We start from the raw sequence: 15,473 nt of genomic DNA on the forward strand, positions 1-15,473 counted from the left end.
ATTACATGTTGTAGTACAATACTAGAAAGTAGCTTGCTGTTTTTTTGAGTGGCATGTCATTACTGATGTTTATGATTATGTGCACTATGCTATGTTTTTTTTTTTTTACACCACGAGATAAAGTACACCTCTTCTTTGTTGACTTCCAGATACCGTTTCCTACGCATAACATATCCTGTTCAAGTTTTCTTTTTTGCATGACCTCCCTAGCAGACAAGAGAATACACAAACAGTGAAAACGAGAAGGCCATACCTTTCCCTCACTCTTCCAGGTGAGGAAAAAGCCGTACTCGTCCACCCTCATCTGACAATTGGGCTCAAAGATGTATGGGTCCTGCAGAGGGGAGAAAAGATTTTTTATAAGAGAGGGGGCTTCATCAATCACAGAGCTTTATTTGACATTTCAAGACATTAAACAGCCAACCTATTGACACACAGAGGGCTTATGCAACCAGACAATCACATTTAGCTCTAATTCATTTTTTAAGATACAGGTAGGTCCAAAAGTATTTGGACAGTGACACAATTTTTCGTAACTTTACCTCTGTACACCACCACAATGGATTTGAAAGATGTGATTGAACTGTAGATTAAGGGGTTTGACAGAAATATCGTATTAACCATTTAGGAATTACAGATTTTTATATACATAGCCCCTAATTTTCAGAGGCTCAAAAGTAATTGGACAAACCGACATAATTATAAATAAATAATAGATAATAAATAAAGATTATTTTTAATACTTGGATGAAAACCCTTTGAAGCCAAAGACTGCCTGAAGTCTAGAACCCATGGAAATGACCAAATGCTGAGTTGCCTCCCTTGAGATGCTTTGCCAGGCCTTTACAGCAGCCACATTCAGTTGCCGCTTGTTTGTGGGTCTTTCTGCCCTCAAGTTTGTCTTCAGTGAGTGAAAAGCATGCTCAGTTGGGTTGGTCACGTGACTGACTTTTGAAGAATATTCCATTTCTTTGCCTTGAGAAGCTCTAGGGTTGCTTTTGCAGTATGTTTTGGGTAATTATCCATCTGTACTGTGAAGTACCGTCCTATCAGTTTTGTAGCATTTGGCTGAGTCTGAACAGAAAGTATAGCACTGTACACTTCAGAACTCATCCTTCTACTTCTATCAGCAGTCACATCATCAATAAACACCAATGACTCAGTTCCATAGGCAGCCATACGTGCCAATTCCATAACACTGCATCCACCATGTTTGACAGATGGTGTGCTATGCTTTGAATCAGGAGAGCTACCTTCATTCTGGTACAAGTTAATCTCGGTTTCATCTGTCCAACAAATCTTCTTCCGGAACTGGGCAGACTTTTTAGATGTTTTCTGGCAAAGTCTAATCTGGCCTCTCTGTTCTTGAGTGTTACCAGTGGTTTGCACCTTGTGGTAAACCCTCTGTATTTACATTCATGAAGGCGTCTCTTGATTGTAGACTTTTACAATGATACGCCTTCTTCCTTGAGAGTGTTTTTGACCTGGCTAGATGTTGTGAAGGGTTTTTCAACCACATCTTGATGGCTTCAAATCCCCTGTGTTGATGTACAGAGGCAAAATTACAAAACTTTGTGTCACTGTGCAAATTCTTATGGACCTATCTTTATACCTGTCGTTCTAAGGACACAAACAAAAACACACACGCAAAGTATACAGCAATACATTTAGTATATACACATACATGTTGCGTGCAGTTCAACAGGAGTGTTGGAGCAAAAAATCTACTAACATTAGCCTGCTTATCTTTCCTAAACATTTCTCACTCAATTCAGTCAGCTACTCGAAGCTGTGATTGCGCTGACAAATAATTTTGTGAAGTGTGTGTGTGTTTTTTTAATCCATTTTAAATCACAGGATAAAACAGGATAAAACACTGGAGAGAAAAATAGAATAGGAAATGGCTGCTGGGTCACTCTAACTCTAATATTAGCAATAGGGAACAGTGTGACACACTCGCACACACCCACTCACACGTAATAAATTATTTCAGGATGTTGCGGCCATGAGATACACAGCTGCAAATAGGACTAAGCTGGCTTGTTATTTGGCTGTTCTTCTTACTGTCCAATCCTGTCATCCAAAACCAACATAAAAACCAATAGAACAATCCTATTTCCATTTAGGAAATAGTGAGACTGCTGTAAATGCAGTTAAAAGCTTGACTCTCTTTCATCTGAATTAGGTATGACAGAGGCTTCAGTTGCACATAGTGAAGCCAACTCTGTGAAAGAGATGGTCCCAAATGAGCCCAGACTGTTAAGAACATACAGCAGGATACTGTTACACTATCAGGTGGCATGTTCTTTTAAAGCTAAAAGGTTTATGGGAACACTAAGTCTTTCCACACGTGAAGGAGCAATTAGCTGAGGACCCAACCATCTTTTAGTGGAGGTGGACAGACAGATAAAGATCCCTGGTTATGGTAGTCCAGCTCCTACTCAACATGTGTATATTCTTTCCTAAGTGCCTGGGCAAGTGTCGGTCAGTGTGTGAGGATGTGTGTGTTGTCGGTTGATCCTCTCATTTATTCTGTTTCCAATGATGTTTGAAACAGGAACAGCAAACACAAAACCAGACTATTTAAAAAAAAAAAAAAAAGCAAAGACTGTCTAAATTTGTTTTTTTGCATGCTCTCTCTCTCTCTCTCACACACACACACACACACACACACACACACACGTTAATTATTTGATACTACAGTATGTATTCACTACTGTATGTTTAAGGGGAGTTAAGTAAGTAGCAAACACAAACGCACAAAAACTCCTTTGTTTACAACCACATGAATAACCAAGGGGACGTAAAACACTAACACACATCCAAACTGAGTCATTCACACACAGTCATCCATACACATGGCCTCAAGCATTTAACAAGCTAGATCAACATGAGCTATTAGCTGGATGATGAAAACAAAGGGACTGCTGCACGTCATGCCACTGTGTCTATTCTGACCAACTGGCTTTCCTTATTTTGTTTTTTTTTTTAAACCATGTTTTTTTTAACCATATTTGTCTTATATTCTCATTTTGGTTATGTGTTCAATCTAAGTTTCTTTTTTATGTTATACATGTTCTATTTCCACAATGTAAGTTATGATAATGCAAGGGGAGAGCTAATACCCTCACACTGCATGTATAATAGGCTTATATTGCCTCACAGTCAACTTGAAAGTATTACCCTTTTCTAATCTTTTTGTTAACAGCAAGGAAATAGAGTTATCTTTCCGAGGTAAGTCAGTTTCATGAAAACATGTGAGATAATAACTTTTTGGTTTTTTAGCTTCAGTCTAAATCACCAAACCAATATTATGAACTGAAAACTGAACCAACCTGTGTAGGACTTACACTAATATCTACCAGTATTATAGGAAATTTTCTTCAAAATCAATTAAATAATAAGATTGAACAAGCAAACAACAGAAAATGTTTTTTTTCTTTTTTCAGCATTTTGCCAATTCTGATCTGTTTTTTTCTGCCTTCATCACCTGTCTGTCAATATTTGGCTGTTTAGTCCCCATGGAAACCAAACATCAGCTGAATCTTAATCTTAAGTGACTGATTACCAGTCAGTGAGACAATGAATGACACACACAGAGGAAGCCCTCTGGCTCTTAGGGTGACTGATTATTGAGGATCTCATAGACCTCTGACCTGCCTGCCCCTTGCTTTGTCACGAGGGGAAACTCATCTGAAATATATCACTCCAAAAACTCATGAATTACTGGAAATACATTTACATATACACACACAATACTGTACAGAATAAAAGCTGAACAGAAAAGGTAAAGAAAAAAAGGATACAGATGAAACAAACAGGATGACGAGAGACAAGTTGTTAGTCAAATACAGAGTGAGAAGCAGACAAAACTGGAAATAATACAGACAAAATAAAGCAAGACAAGAAAAAAGTTACTACCACCGCTGCTTCTATTCAAGAGAAGAAAGTTATTATAACAAAACTATATGGGAAATAAAAATGCTCTCAGTTATAATGACATGTAGTATTGAGAGGCTCCAGGTAGGGATAGAGGTCCCCTATGAAGCTTTGAATTGCACAGAAAATTATGTAGGGATGCGCGCGCAGGCACGCACGCAAGCACACTAACACACATGCACATTACCTGTCGCTACCATCTGTTACTCAATGGGTTTCAGTCAGTGGAGAATGTTTTGTTGAAAAAAAAAAAAAAAAACCATGCTGTTTGCCCGTGTGTGTGTGTGTGTGTGTGTGTGTGTGTGTGTGTGTGTGTGTGTGTGTGTGTGTGTGTGTGTGTGTGTGTGTGTGTGTGTGTGTGTGTGTGTGTGTGTGTGTGTGTCTGTATGAGAGGGACTGATAAATGTCTACTGTGTGGGTAGGTGAACGTCATTTAAAAAATCGACGCAGATGTCCCCTGGAGGCTTTGTATTTGCTAGGCAACAGAGCAAAAGCTCACTCATACACAAACAGATATGTAGGAGGAAAGACATTTGTAAAAGGGAGACATTACTATGCCATGTTCATAACGACATGGGGTAACATTTGCAACAGGTCAGAGGTTAATGACCAAAATCCTATTTTGTTAATGAATGAAGGACCATACCTTCAGTCTTTTTCCCTTCAGAAATGTACTAATTTGAGTTAACTATTAAAGAAATTCTTGCCTTTACTCTTTAAATAAAAGACAGGATAATATCAGCAATTAGTTTTTTTTTTAAATATAGTAATTAATTTATAAAAATGCAGTGGTAAGAGGGTAGTGGAATGTCCCAGCTGACATAATTAATTTTAACCTTTAAGGTGACTGGCACAGGTTGACCTTATTACCATTCAGGTCAGTCCTGACCCTGACCCTGTCCTGTCTAAGCCTGGCTCATATTCACAGCAGCAGCGTGCCGGCCCAGTTTCATTGCTCATTTTGACATGGCTTCGGATTCGATGATACTTTTCCCTATGCTCTTTCAAGTTTTCTTCTCTGTCTAAGAGGGATCCTCCTCCCTTCACTGATGCCCATATAAACGGAGAGGACAGAGGGGATTTCCTGATGTGCAAGGGTGCGTGTACGTCTGTGTGTACGTGCGCGTGTGTGTGACACACTTTGCCTTTGCTCGGCAAATGTCCTAGCTAAGTGACCTGATTAAGTTAGTCAAGAAACGTAGGCAAAATAAAGAAAGCTATACATGAGGGCACATACATACAGACACAGACGGAGCAAGGTAAATATTTGGTGTTGTTTTTGGTAAATATTTGTCTAAATCTTTTTTAATCATATTGGTATTGGATAGACAGGCAATATGCTTGCGACTGTCACTGAGCAATAATTTAATATTATTCTGTTTTAAAAAATGTTTTTTTCCAAATAGCTTTACAGTGATTTATTTATATTTTTAGCTCGGTTTTTATCTTTTGGTGTTCATTATGTTGTTTTAGTGTTAGTTAATGAGGAATTATTATTAATGGTCTATATAAAAACAAGGAGCATGCTCACCCACCAAGATGACACACAGATAATCTTTCCAGTGTGATGGTAAAGATACTCAGTGTAATGTAGCAGACAAGAAGTCGCCACGGCGAAGCATCTTAATGAGGTTGATCAATGTAGTCTGCCCACAGCTAGAGCTCTGACTACAACTATGACGTATCAGGCTATAAAGGAGACACCTCTGCTCCATTGTGTGTGTGTGTGTGTGTGTGTGTGTGTGTGTGTGTGTGTGCGCGCACATATGCTAATGACTGACCTTGGGATGGTCATTAATGTGAAGGATGATAAAAGGACTAATAATCTGTGACAATATCAACAATGTTATTGACCAAACTCATACAGCATGCAACACAGGCTAAGCATTCATGAGCTCATCATTGATATTGAACATAAATCTTCACTGCATTAATAAATGTCATGATAAGCCATGATGTATCACAAATCTGGTGTAAACAGGTTTAGGGGCGGTTATTTCTACACTTGGAGCTGTTACATTTTTATTTATTTATTTATTTATTTATAAAACTCATAAGCAACTGATAAATGGGTAATTTTTACCTCATCAAATCTGTCGAAAGAGGCACCTTCCTGCATGAACTCAGGCTGGTGCTTCTGCCAGTTGAACTCGTAGGACTTTGTCATGGCTGCTCAAAGACCTGAGACACAAATAAAGGAGCGTAAGACAGATACAGTAAGGAAAGAGAGAGAAACAGACAGAGAGAGATCAAGGATTAGTAAAAAATCTAACAACCAGGTGAACAAGCCCATGGAGGTTAAAAGACAGAATGCATGCTACATAAACATGCCGATTATCTGTTTTCCTCTTTCCTGTAGTCATAAAAAGAAGCTGAATTCACTGAGCATAGCTACTGTACCTGGCCCTCCGGGGGCTCTTCTAAAAATATCCTTTCGTAAGAAGTGAAATACCCACATGTAAAACATTCACCAATCAACAAGATGTGTTGTGCAGGATTCTTGGGTTAAACATAGATGTAGAAAGCCTGGATATTTGAGAGGAAAGTCTGAGAGCACAGGATGTCAGTTATGTTATCAAGTGTGCATATCCCAGCCGTTGGCCCTCAACATCTCCAGAATAGGAATCTGACAGTCCTTAAATGTTTTGCTAATGATAATTGGTCTTGTTTTCACTGAGGAAGATGCATACTGATAACTGAGCAATAAAGTGAAAAAGCTGTATGTGGGTTTTCAATGACATTCACTGTACTAATTTTTCAGAGACAACAACAGTCCAGTGGGAAACAGTAAACATATTTCCTTCCCCTTCAGCCAAGGAAAGAACCAGACAGATCGCAGGGCTTAACAACTGATCTCTGCATTTGCAGCAATGGAATCCTGTGTGTATGTAGTACAAAAAAAGTACAGCTAAATCAGTGCAGTCTTTACCACTCAAAAGATGTTATTATATGCAGTACTTGAAGCATATAGGAAAGAAATAGGTGTAGCCATTATGTTATTATTAAATGCAATAGTTGCACTTTAACAAAAGCACTACAGAGAGCAATTCACAAAAGCATAGCAGTTAAAAGACAAACAAAAAAACTATGTATTTAAAAATTTAGCTCATTTATCACAGAATCATTAATTTATTTATCATGAATTTATTTTACATTTTACACATGCACTGATTTCAAAGTTTCTCTTGCATTTTGCAGTATTCTATTTTATAAAGTAATATAATGAATGTTTTCCTGAATAAATATACCATATATTGCAAATTTAGCTCGGTGCATTCAATCCAGCAGCTCGTCTCACACAGAGGATCTCTCTGAAGCCATCTCTTGCCCTGATTTACGTGATGAAAAAAAGTTGCAAAGTCTGAGAATGACTGAGCTGTTGATGCACATGCACTCAGAACAAGGTTTCTTCCCAAGACATACTGTATCCCACATCTCAGCTATAAATTCTGTAGTCCTCATGTCTGAAGTCAACTCATTGAGTTTCTTGTCTGACCTTTCCAGTCCTAAAACATTAACCTCCCCAGGTGTTCTCTCGGCACAGAGATGTGGGCTTTGTACATCATGTAGTGTGATTTTACACTAAGCAATGACTTATAAAGTGACAAGATATTGGGCAAGCCTTAGAGTAGTGCTCAAGACATTTATGGAAATTTCTTAAAGTAGAAACAAATCAATCACCTTAGTCATAAAATCATATTTTCTTGGCTCCTAACCACAATCATCTGGCTATGCAGTTACTGGCAGCAACAGCAGAAGTTTTAACAAATATCTTACATATCAGCGTAACCTTACTCCAAATCCTTTCTAAACACATAGTTCATTCAGCCTTACAGTGCTATGTTTTAAGCATCAACACAGACATTCCTGGGTTGTTGAGTTGCAGTCCAGATTTTATATGTAGTTTTTCTAATTATGCTTGAAGGAATAAAAACTAGAAACCAACTGACAAAAAGCACAACCTTGCAATTCTAAGACAATTTTTAAATGTTTTAACATGTTAATCTTAGCTTTGGTCACGACTACCAAAATGGAGTAAGACATCTCCTACATAGATAAAATGTGAACAATCACTGTAAAAAATGCAGAGATACCAAATTCTCCACCAGTAGGCTCACTACGTCTTACTGCAGTGGAGCTGTTGATCACACCGCCCGAAGATAGAGGCTGACTTAAGGGGAGCCTAACGTGTCAGGCAAAAAAGAGAGGGAGAAGCGCACTGGAGAACGTGACATGCTATGTATAGTCTAATTGCTCAGCCGATATTCAGTCATTATGGGAATACTCTGAGGTGGAATTCTATTGTGATTAGGTGGTATTTCAACTTAAAGGGCTAAGACTCCTTTGTGATGAGAATAACATACTGCATATACAGAACTTCATATATAACACAACAATCATATACTTTCCATTTGGCATGGCCATAATTTTATCTCTAAAAGTACCCCAAAGGTGTACTGAAGGTGTTATTTATTAATGTCTTCACTACAAGTTTTAGTGGTGTAAATATCCACCTGAATGTCTGTGCTTGTTTGTGTGTGCATGTAAGCACCTAGCAGAAAGTGCAGAGATTGAAGTTCCACATTTCATGCAGAAACCACCCATTTTCCTCCCAGGGATGAACAGAAAGAAACTGAATATAGATGGGTGAAATGACAAAAAGGACAAACAGACAGAAAAACTGAAAGACAGTGTTAGAGAACGATTGGGACAGAGAATGCAATAAAGGCACGGGGAAAATGAACAGACAAAGAGACAGATAAGAGAGAGTTACGAGAAAATAAAAGCGATTAACTAAAAGTAAGCACCAGATATAAAGCCAGTACAAAGAGGTGAGAGACAGAGAGATGGGATACAGAGATGAGAGATGAGAGATGAGAGTTTGACAGGAGAATCGTAGAGATAAAACAGAACAGTGGTGGGCAGAGTGAAATGGATGAGTGAAACAGCTGTGTGTGACACAGGCTGACTGGAGAGGCTAGGGGACAGGGTGGTGAGTGTGTGTATGTGTGTGTGTGTGTGGGGGGGGGGGGTCTGCTTTTGATGTGGGGGACACAGATCAGAAAGAACATTAACAGAGTCTACAAAAACTGCTGGCTGCATGACAAATGCAGATGAAGCAAGGGTTTAGAGATGTCTGTAGGCTTTCATGAAAATACAGAGAGCTTCAAAAATGCTACACAATTAAACAGCAGCTAATAAGAGCTAATCTCACCCCGACATGCAGGTTCATCGATAGATACAATTACTCTTGATACAGTGGTTGGACCCCCTAGAAAATTTGAAAACATACAATTACTTTTCATTTCCTGTAGAGATTACTGGATTTTGGGTGCCAACACAAAAGTGTGTTCTGCTATAATGCATAGCGCTACAGGAGATGTAGCAGCCAGACTAGGTCAATTCACCCAGTGATGTACAAAAAAAAAAAAAAAAAAAAGGGGGGGGGGGCACTTCATCAAACACAGCCCTCCACCATCTGTGTTGTCCTACCAGGGGACCGTACCACAGACACACACATCCTGTCAGGGGAATGAAAACACAGATGCATACTTCCTGTGGGGATTAAGAACTGAGGGCAGGGCAGGGGGCCAGTAACACAACCAACATAGAGAAGGCTGGTGTAAATAGGCTTGTAACTGTCCAGATTAAGTAATCTTAATACTAAACCAAATCTCAAAGAAATGTTATATATTCCTAAATCGGATTCGAAACTATTCAGATAGGACAAATCACATATCTAATTTGGACTAATTAGGTTGTGCTGTCCTGTCTGATGTTAGCCTAGATCTTGCCACTCTCAACAGTATGCATTAGATAACATTTTCCTCAGCGGGATGAAATCTGTCCAATAGCAGCACGGCATGCTGAGGTTCTGTAAGGCCATGCCAGCGCGAACACCAGGCCTCTGAGCTCCTGGACGTGTGAATGTGCACGTGGGGAGCCGAGGGAAGCTGAAGGAAGCGAGTGAGGTCCGAGCCCCCTGTCCAACCCCTGACAATGAGATAATTACGATAGATAGGAGCCCCGTGAGGCACACTGTTCCCAGCCTCCTCATCTAAAATGGCAGCTAGGGTAACACCCAAAGGTCCCACACCTCATAAACCAAAATTAGGCTACAGCTACATCAGTCAGCCAGTGGTGGAAGGGTTGACTGGGGACACACTCAAATGGACACAAGTGAACAACACACACAGAGTGGCACATTTGACATGGCTGGCACAATAACCAAACCTATCCTTTAGTGTATAATCCCCAACTGGTAGCAACAAAGGCCTTCAACATTAAAAATAGCACGTTTTGCAGCTCAGTCTAACCAAGTGAAACTACAGGAAAGCTTTTTGTGAGGCTTGTTTTTATGCCTCATTTGATTTTACAGAAAACATCATCACTTGATGTTTTAATGTTACCGTCATCATGCATTCATGTGGAATTTGACCCTATCTAACCCATCGGAGTCCATGTTTTGGATAATACTGATACAGAGATGAGGCTCTCCAAAGGCTTATAAAAGTACTACACCTCTGCAAAATCTCTAAATTATCCGGATTTACAAGAGGTTCACACGAGTTTAATTTTCAAATAAACCTGGTAGCCTAAAGGTTGGGAGAAGCAAGCTTGTGCCTGGAAGGTTGTCAGTTCTCAGACTGGTAGGATTAACTCCAGGTGGAAAAAAAGTTAAAAAGCAGCCCTTGCCCCTCCCTCATCATTGTGCTGCCCTTGAGCAAGGCCCTTAACCCCAACGGCTCCAGTGGAGCTGCTCAGTGGCCAGCAGGTCAGACTGTGATTGCACTGAGCAGTTTCAGGGTACAAAACGTGTGTAACTGTGTGAATGTGATCAGGGCGTTCCTGTAAAACAGAGGTTGCCTTCTAGTTAAACTCCCCTGAATAAATAACGGTTTAAAAAAACATTATGTTCTAGATACAATACCAACATTATGATTTCAAAAAAACTGAATACCATATAACAATAAAATCAACCATATTCTGTTCATTACTGATTTTTCTCTTACCTTGAATGCGGGTTTGACAAGTATGAAGCCAAAACACTATGTATGTTTCATAGTGTAAGCCAATTATACACTGAAGAGACGCTAGTTTATTAGGCCAAATGGCTTCCACTGAACCCTGATTCTTAACAGCTGAACAGGACGGAACAGTCTAAGATGAACTGAAAAAAGATCTACTCCATCAATGCTAGACAAAAAACCTTAGAAGTATTTAAATTCCAGTTAAACATCATTTTCCTGCCGTCTTCTCCTTTCGTAGCTTCAGAAGTAGGAGAAACATTGTTTCTTTACTCAGAGGCAGACTCAATGTCAAACAGCTGGTCAGAGTTAGAGCAAAAGATAAATGTTATATATTGCAACTTGAAAATAACTCTCCAGGTGCTCACTGTCTAACCATGTATGGCCTGACACAAAAAAAAAAAAAAAAAAAAAAAATTCCTGTTTAATCCTGTAGTTATGCCTTAGATCTAGGCTGGACCACGTGCTATTTGCTTTACTTGTGTACATATGGCTTTGTATATTTTAGGACCGAAACTATAACCTGGCAGATCAACATCTGACATATTTCACAACACAGCAGGAGAAAGCCAAATACAATCAAAGGCAAGACAATCTATTTGTACAGTGCAGCAAACAACACAACTTTGGAACTGGAAGTGTATTTTTTTCCTATGTTTGACAGAGCTGGGCTAATGCTTTCTCTCCACTTAATTTTTGTGCTTTACTATGCTATATATCTCCTGGATCACTGTGCCAAGCACAGAGATGAAATGGAATTGATTTACTCATCTGACTGTGGGTATGAAAAACAAGCATATTTCCCAATATGTTAAACTTTAAAGTGCTTTGCAAAGGGACATTTTGAGATAAACAAATGTACATCATACACTTTTGCCACCCATATTTCCAGACCGTAGACTCGCATCCTTGCTGGTTGATAAATAAAAAACATTAACTCATAGGCTCCACTTCACTCACAACCATGCTGGTAACATTAAAAACAAAACAAAAAACAAAACACTAGTATTTCTAGTTTGCCATCCTTTAAGTCCATTATATGCAGATGTATTTAAAACATTGTATTTCCCTCTCTGTGGCTGTCAAGCATTAAGGTAGAAATAAGGTTAATTAGTGTTAGTGATGTTTACTTTTATTGACTCACCAGACCATTCTGAGAAAAAACTCCAATTTAGAGCTGCCGCTCAGATTCAGAGGAGACATGACACACACACACACACACACACACACACACACACACACACACACACACACACACACACACACACACACACACACACACACACACACACACACACACACACACACACACACACACTCTCACTCTTCTCCTATATTATAGTCTCGAAAGGCCTCCTCCAATGCAGTTTTACAAATCTACATTTCCTGTACCTGGGACTGAGGGACAGCACTTTCTGGTAACCAAATGCTAGGCCCACCTGCTGTTTCCATGACATTATATAGCAGGTGTAGCCAGGTGAAAGGTACCATGTCTATTGCCATCAGAATGTAATTCTACTTGAGTAACAAAGAGGATGTGTGGATTAGAAGAGAAGAGACGGGTTTAAAGGCCCTGTACACAAACACACAGGAATTTTCACTTACTCTGGCTCATTAGCCCTTTTTTGAAGTTGAATGTGGGTGTACCACTGCTATTTAAAAAAAGATAAAAGGTGTACATTGTCCCACCCCAGATGTCAATAAAGAGCTGTATGTACATAGCAACACTGTTCTGAGAAAAGATCCAATAGACTAAAACAAGTGAAAACAGCCTATATATGTATATGACAAGTTCAACAAAGAACTTCCATGCTCTAATCTGCCATTGCCACTTTAACTTTAAGAGGATGTCAAAAAAAAAAAAAAAAAAAAAAAAAGCAATGTAGGCAAGAATCTATGCAAAAAAAGGTGGTGTTTATTGTCAAAAATACTGTTGAAACAAAGGCAAAAAACAAACCCTGGCAAATTTAACAAAAACAACAAAGCTGAAGGAAAACCCCCAATGCCTCACAGAAAGTTGCAAACTTACTCTCTCTTATACTACTGAACAGTGGGTGGCATTTTACCATGTCAGCCTCACCAGATGGGATATACCACCTGGCTCTGGTCATTTGTCTAGCTCTGGTGAGCTAGACAAATACAAATCATTTAAAGAGCACACAATAAAAAAAAAAGAAGCATTAATTTAAGTTTTCTAAGTTATTGTTGAGATCAGTTTACCTATGGCCACTCATGCACACCCACGAGTGCACCAATTTTACACAAGTACCGTTTACTGCTATTTAACTTCACCAAACCTCCCACAATTTGACAGTGCCCAGTCACTGCTTAGAACACCTAATAATGCACACCTGTTTTCAATACCTCTGACGGATTTACACCAGCATCAAATGCAGAACACACACACACACAAAACCATCATACAAGACCACAGTAGCATTAACAGATCATAACTACAGTATGTAGAACGAAAGCGAAACTACACAACACAAACAAACCTGATTTATTTAATTTGGTAAATTAACAGATCAGCTGAAGCTGAGGACTGAAATTAATGATTTAACAAACACACACACACACACACACACACACACACACACACACACACACACACACACACACACACACACACACACACACACACGGGCAAACAGCATGGTTTGGTTTTTTTTTTTCAACAAAACATTCTCCACTGACTGAAACCCATTGAGTAACAGATGGTAGCGACAGGTAATGTGCATGTGTGTTAGTGTGCTTGCGTGCGTGCCTGCGTGCGCATCCCTACATAATTTTCAGTGCAATTCAAAGCTTCATAGGGGACCTCTATCCCTACCTGGAGCCTCTCAAGTAGAACAAAAGCGCAACTACACAACACAAACAAACCTGATTTATTTAATTTGGTAAATTAACAGATCAGCTGAAGCTGAGGACTGAAATGAATGATTTAACTCACTCACTCACTCACTCACTCACTCACTCACTCACTCACTCACTCACTCACTCACTCACTCACTCACTCACTCACTCACTCACTCACTCACTCACTCAATGCCGGGAACAGGGCTTAGTGAAATAGTAGGGAAGCAGCATTTTCACAGTAAGATTAAAGATTTGTTCATCATTGAAAAACAATATAGGGAATTGGTGATAGATGTGCATACTGCCTGACTATATTTATTTTCACTTGCCTTGGATTCTCTGTATTGAGAAGAGTGATGGGAGAATTGGGTTTGTTTAAACAACAGCCAAGCTTTGTGTACATACTCTGCAAACACAGTAATGAAGAATATTTTTCAACTACCACTACCGTTCCACACTCACCCTGCTTGGTTAGTTTTATAAAAACACAAAGTGTATATTTGTAAGTCAAACATCCTGTAACACTAATGTCTGGCATAACAATAGCACTGTCTTTATTTTTCACCCAGTTTTGGCTAAAGTCTGTTTAATTGCACATGTACATACAGTCACATTACTGTCACACTGCAGCATCCTGGTCTCTAATCTTAACTGTACATATGACGAAGTGTTACTGTGTCCTCTTATCTGTTTGTCTAGGATATTTGCCTTTTCTTGCGGCTAAAGGACTGTGGAACTGAAGTTACGTAACTCTTCACTCTAATCTTTCTACTCACAGAATTCTCCTAACTTCATAACAACATATAAGTCTATAGAAGTGCTTCTGTTATTGCAGTACAGCAAAACAGAGATACAGATGAAAATACTAAAATTATTTTGCTTTTTCATAACACACAACACCCATGTATAAGTGCCAGCTGGAAGGCATAGAAAGACAGATACAGGACGTTTCCTGTGTGGATCCCCTACACTGTTTCTTAATGTGCCTTTCCTCTTCCTCTCTCACTTTTAGGGTCAGAGCAGCCCTTTCTTAATACATTAATATACATCTACATAATAACCACTATGTGCAGACTGTTGTGGGCTGCAGTAAAGTACAAATTATCATTTTAAACAATGTTTTATTTTCCCCTTTTGCCTTTAGTTTCTTTTACGGAGGTGATTAACAAGGTAGCGTTTAACTTAACATGGGATGGCAACTATTGCTACTACAACTGTGAGAGCATAAGTAGTATAAGATGTTTAAGATATGTATATTACTGCATCAACTAGTAATTTCCATACTTATCCTCTTTACATGCTTATCTAGAATGAAATTTTTTTCTTATATATTACTTGCTTTATGACTCATTACTATCAAACTGTAATAAAATTAGAATTATATTCATAATTCTTCTGCCTGAAAAAAGCTGCATCTAAAGAATGAAAAATAAATCATCACCTTGGCAGACAATTTTGAAAAAAAGCTGACACAAGTGACTGCTCCCTACTCCCAATTCTTTTGGATTATGAGAAAAAGACCGAGCAAGGTTTGGAGAGAGCATGAGAACCAGTATAAGAGGAGAGTGAACTTTTAATTGTCTCAAGATTTTCTAGTGAACTGCATGACCATGGATGTCACATGTAAATCAGGAGACAAGACAAGAC

The 15,473-nt window shown here is 38.9% G+C and overlaps 1 protein-coding gene across 3 annotated transcripts in view; it reads right to left on the bottom strand.

Annotated features, from left to right (window-relative positions):
- The window catches only part of LOC120789004 (1-phosphatidylinositol 4,5-bisphosphate phosphodiesterase beta-4-like), a 67,132-nt gene that overhangs the window by 28,104 nt on the left and 23,555 nt on the right, over positions 1 to 15,473 (bottom strand). For all 3 annotated transcript variants that reach the window (XM_040125400.1, XM_040125398.1, XM_040125399.1), the window contains 2 exons: positions 6,023 to 6,120; positions 254 to 334 (listed from right to left, as the gene is read on the bottom strand). In XM_040125400.1, coding sequence (XP_039981334.1) covers positions 254 to 334; positions 6,023 to 6,106 — 165 coding nt within the window. In that variant the 5' untranslated portion in view covers positions 6,107 to 6,120. The remainder of the gene's footprint in view (positions 1 to 253; positions 335 to 6,022; positions 6,121 to 15,473) is intronic.

This window comes from Xiphias gladius, chromosome 4, assembly GCF_016859285.1.
Source record: "Xiphias gladius isolate SHS-SW01 ecotype Sanya breed wild chromosome 4, ASM1685928v1, whole genome shotgun sequence".
Lineage (NCBI taxonomy): Eukaryota > Metazoa > Chordata > Actinopteri > Istiophoriformes > Xiphiidae > Xiphias > Xiphias gladius.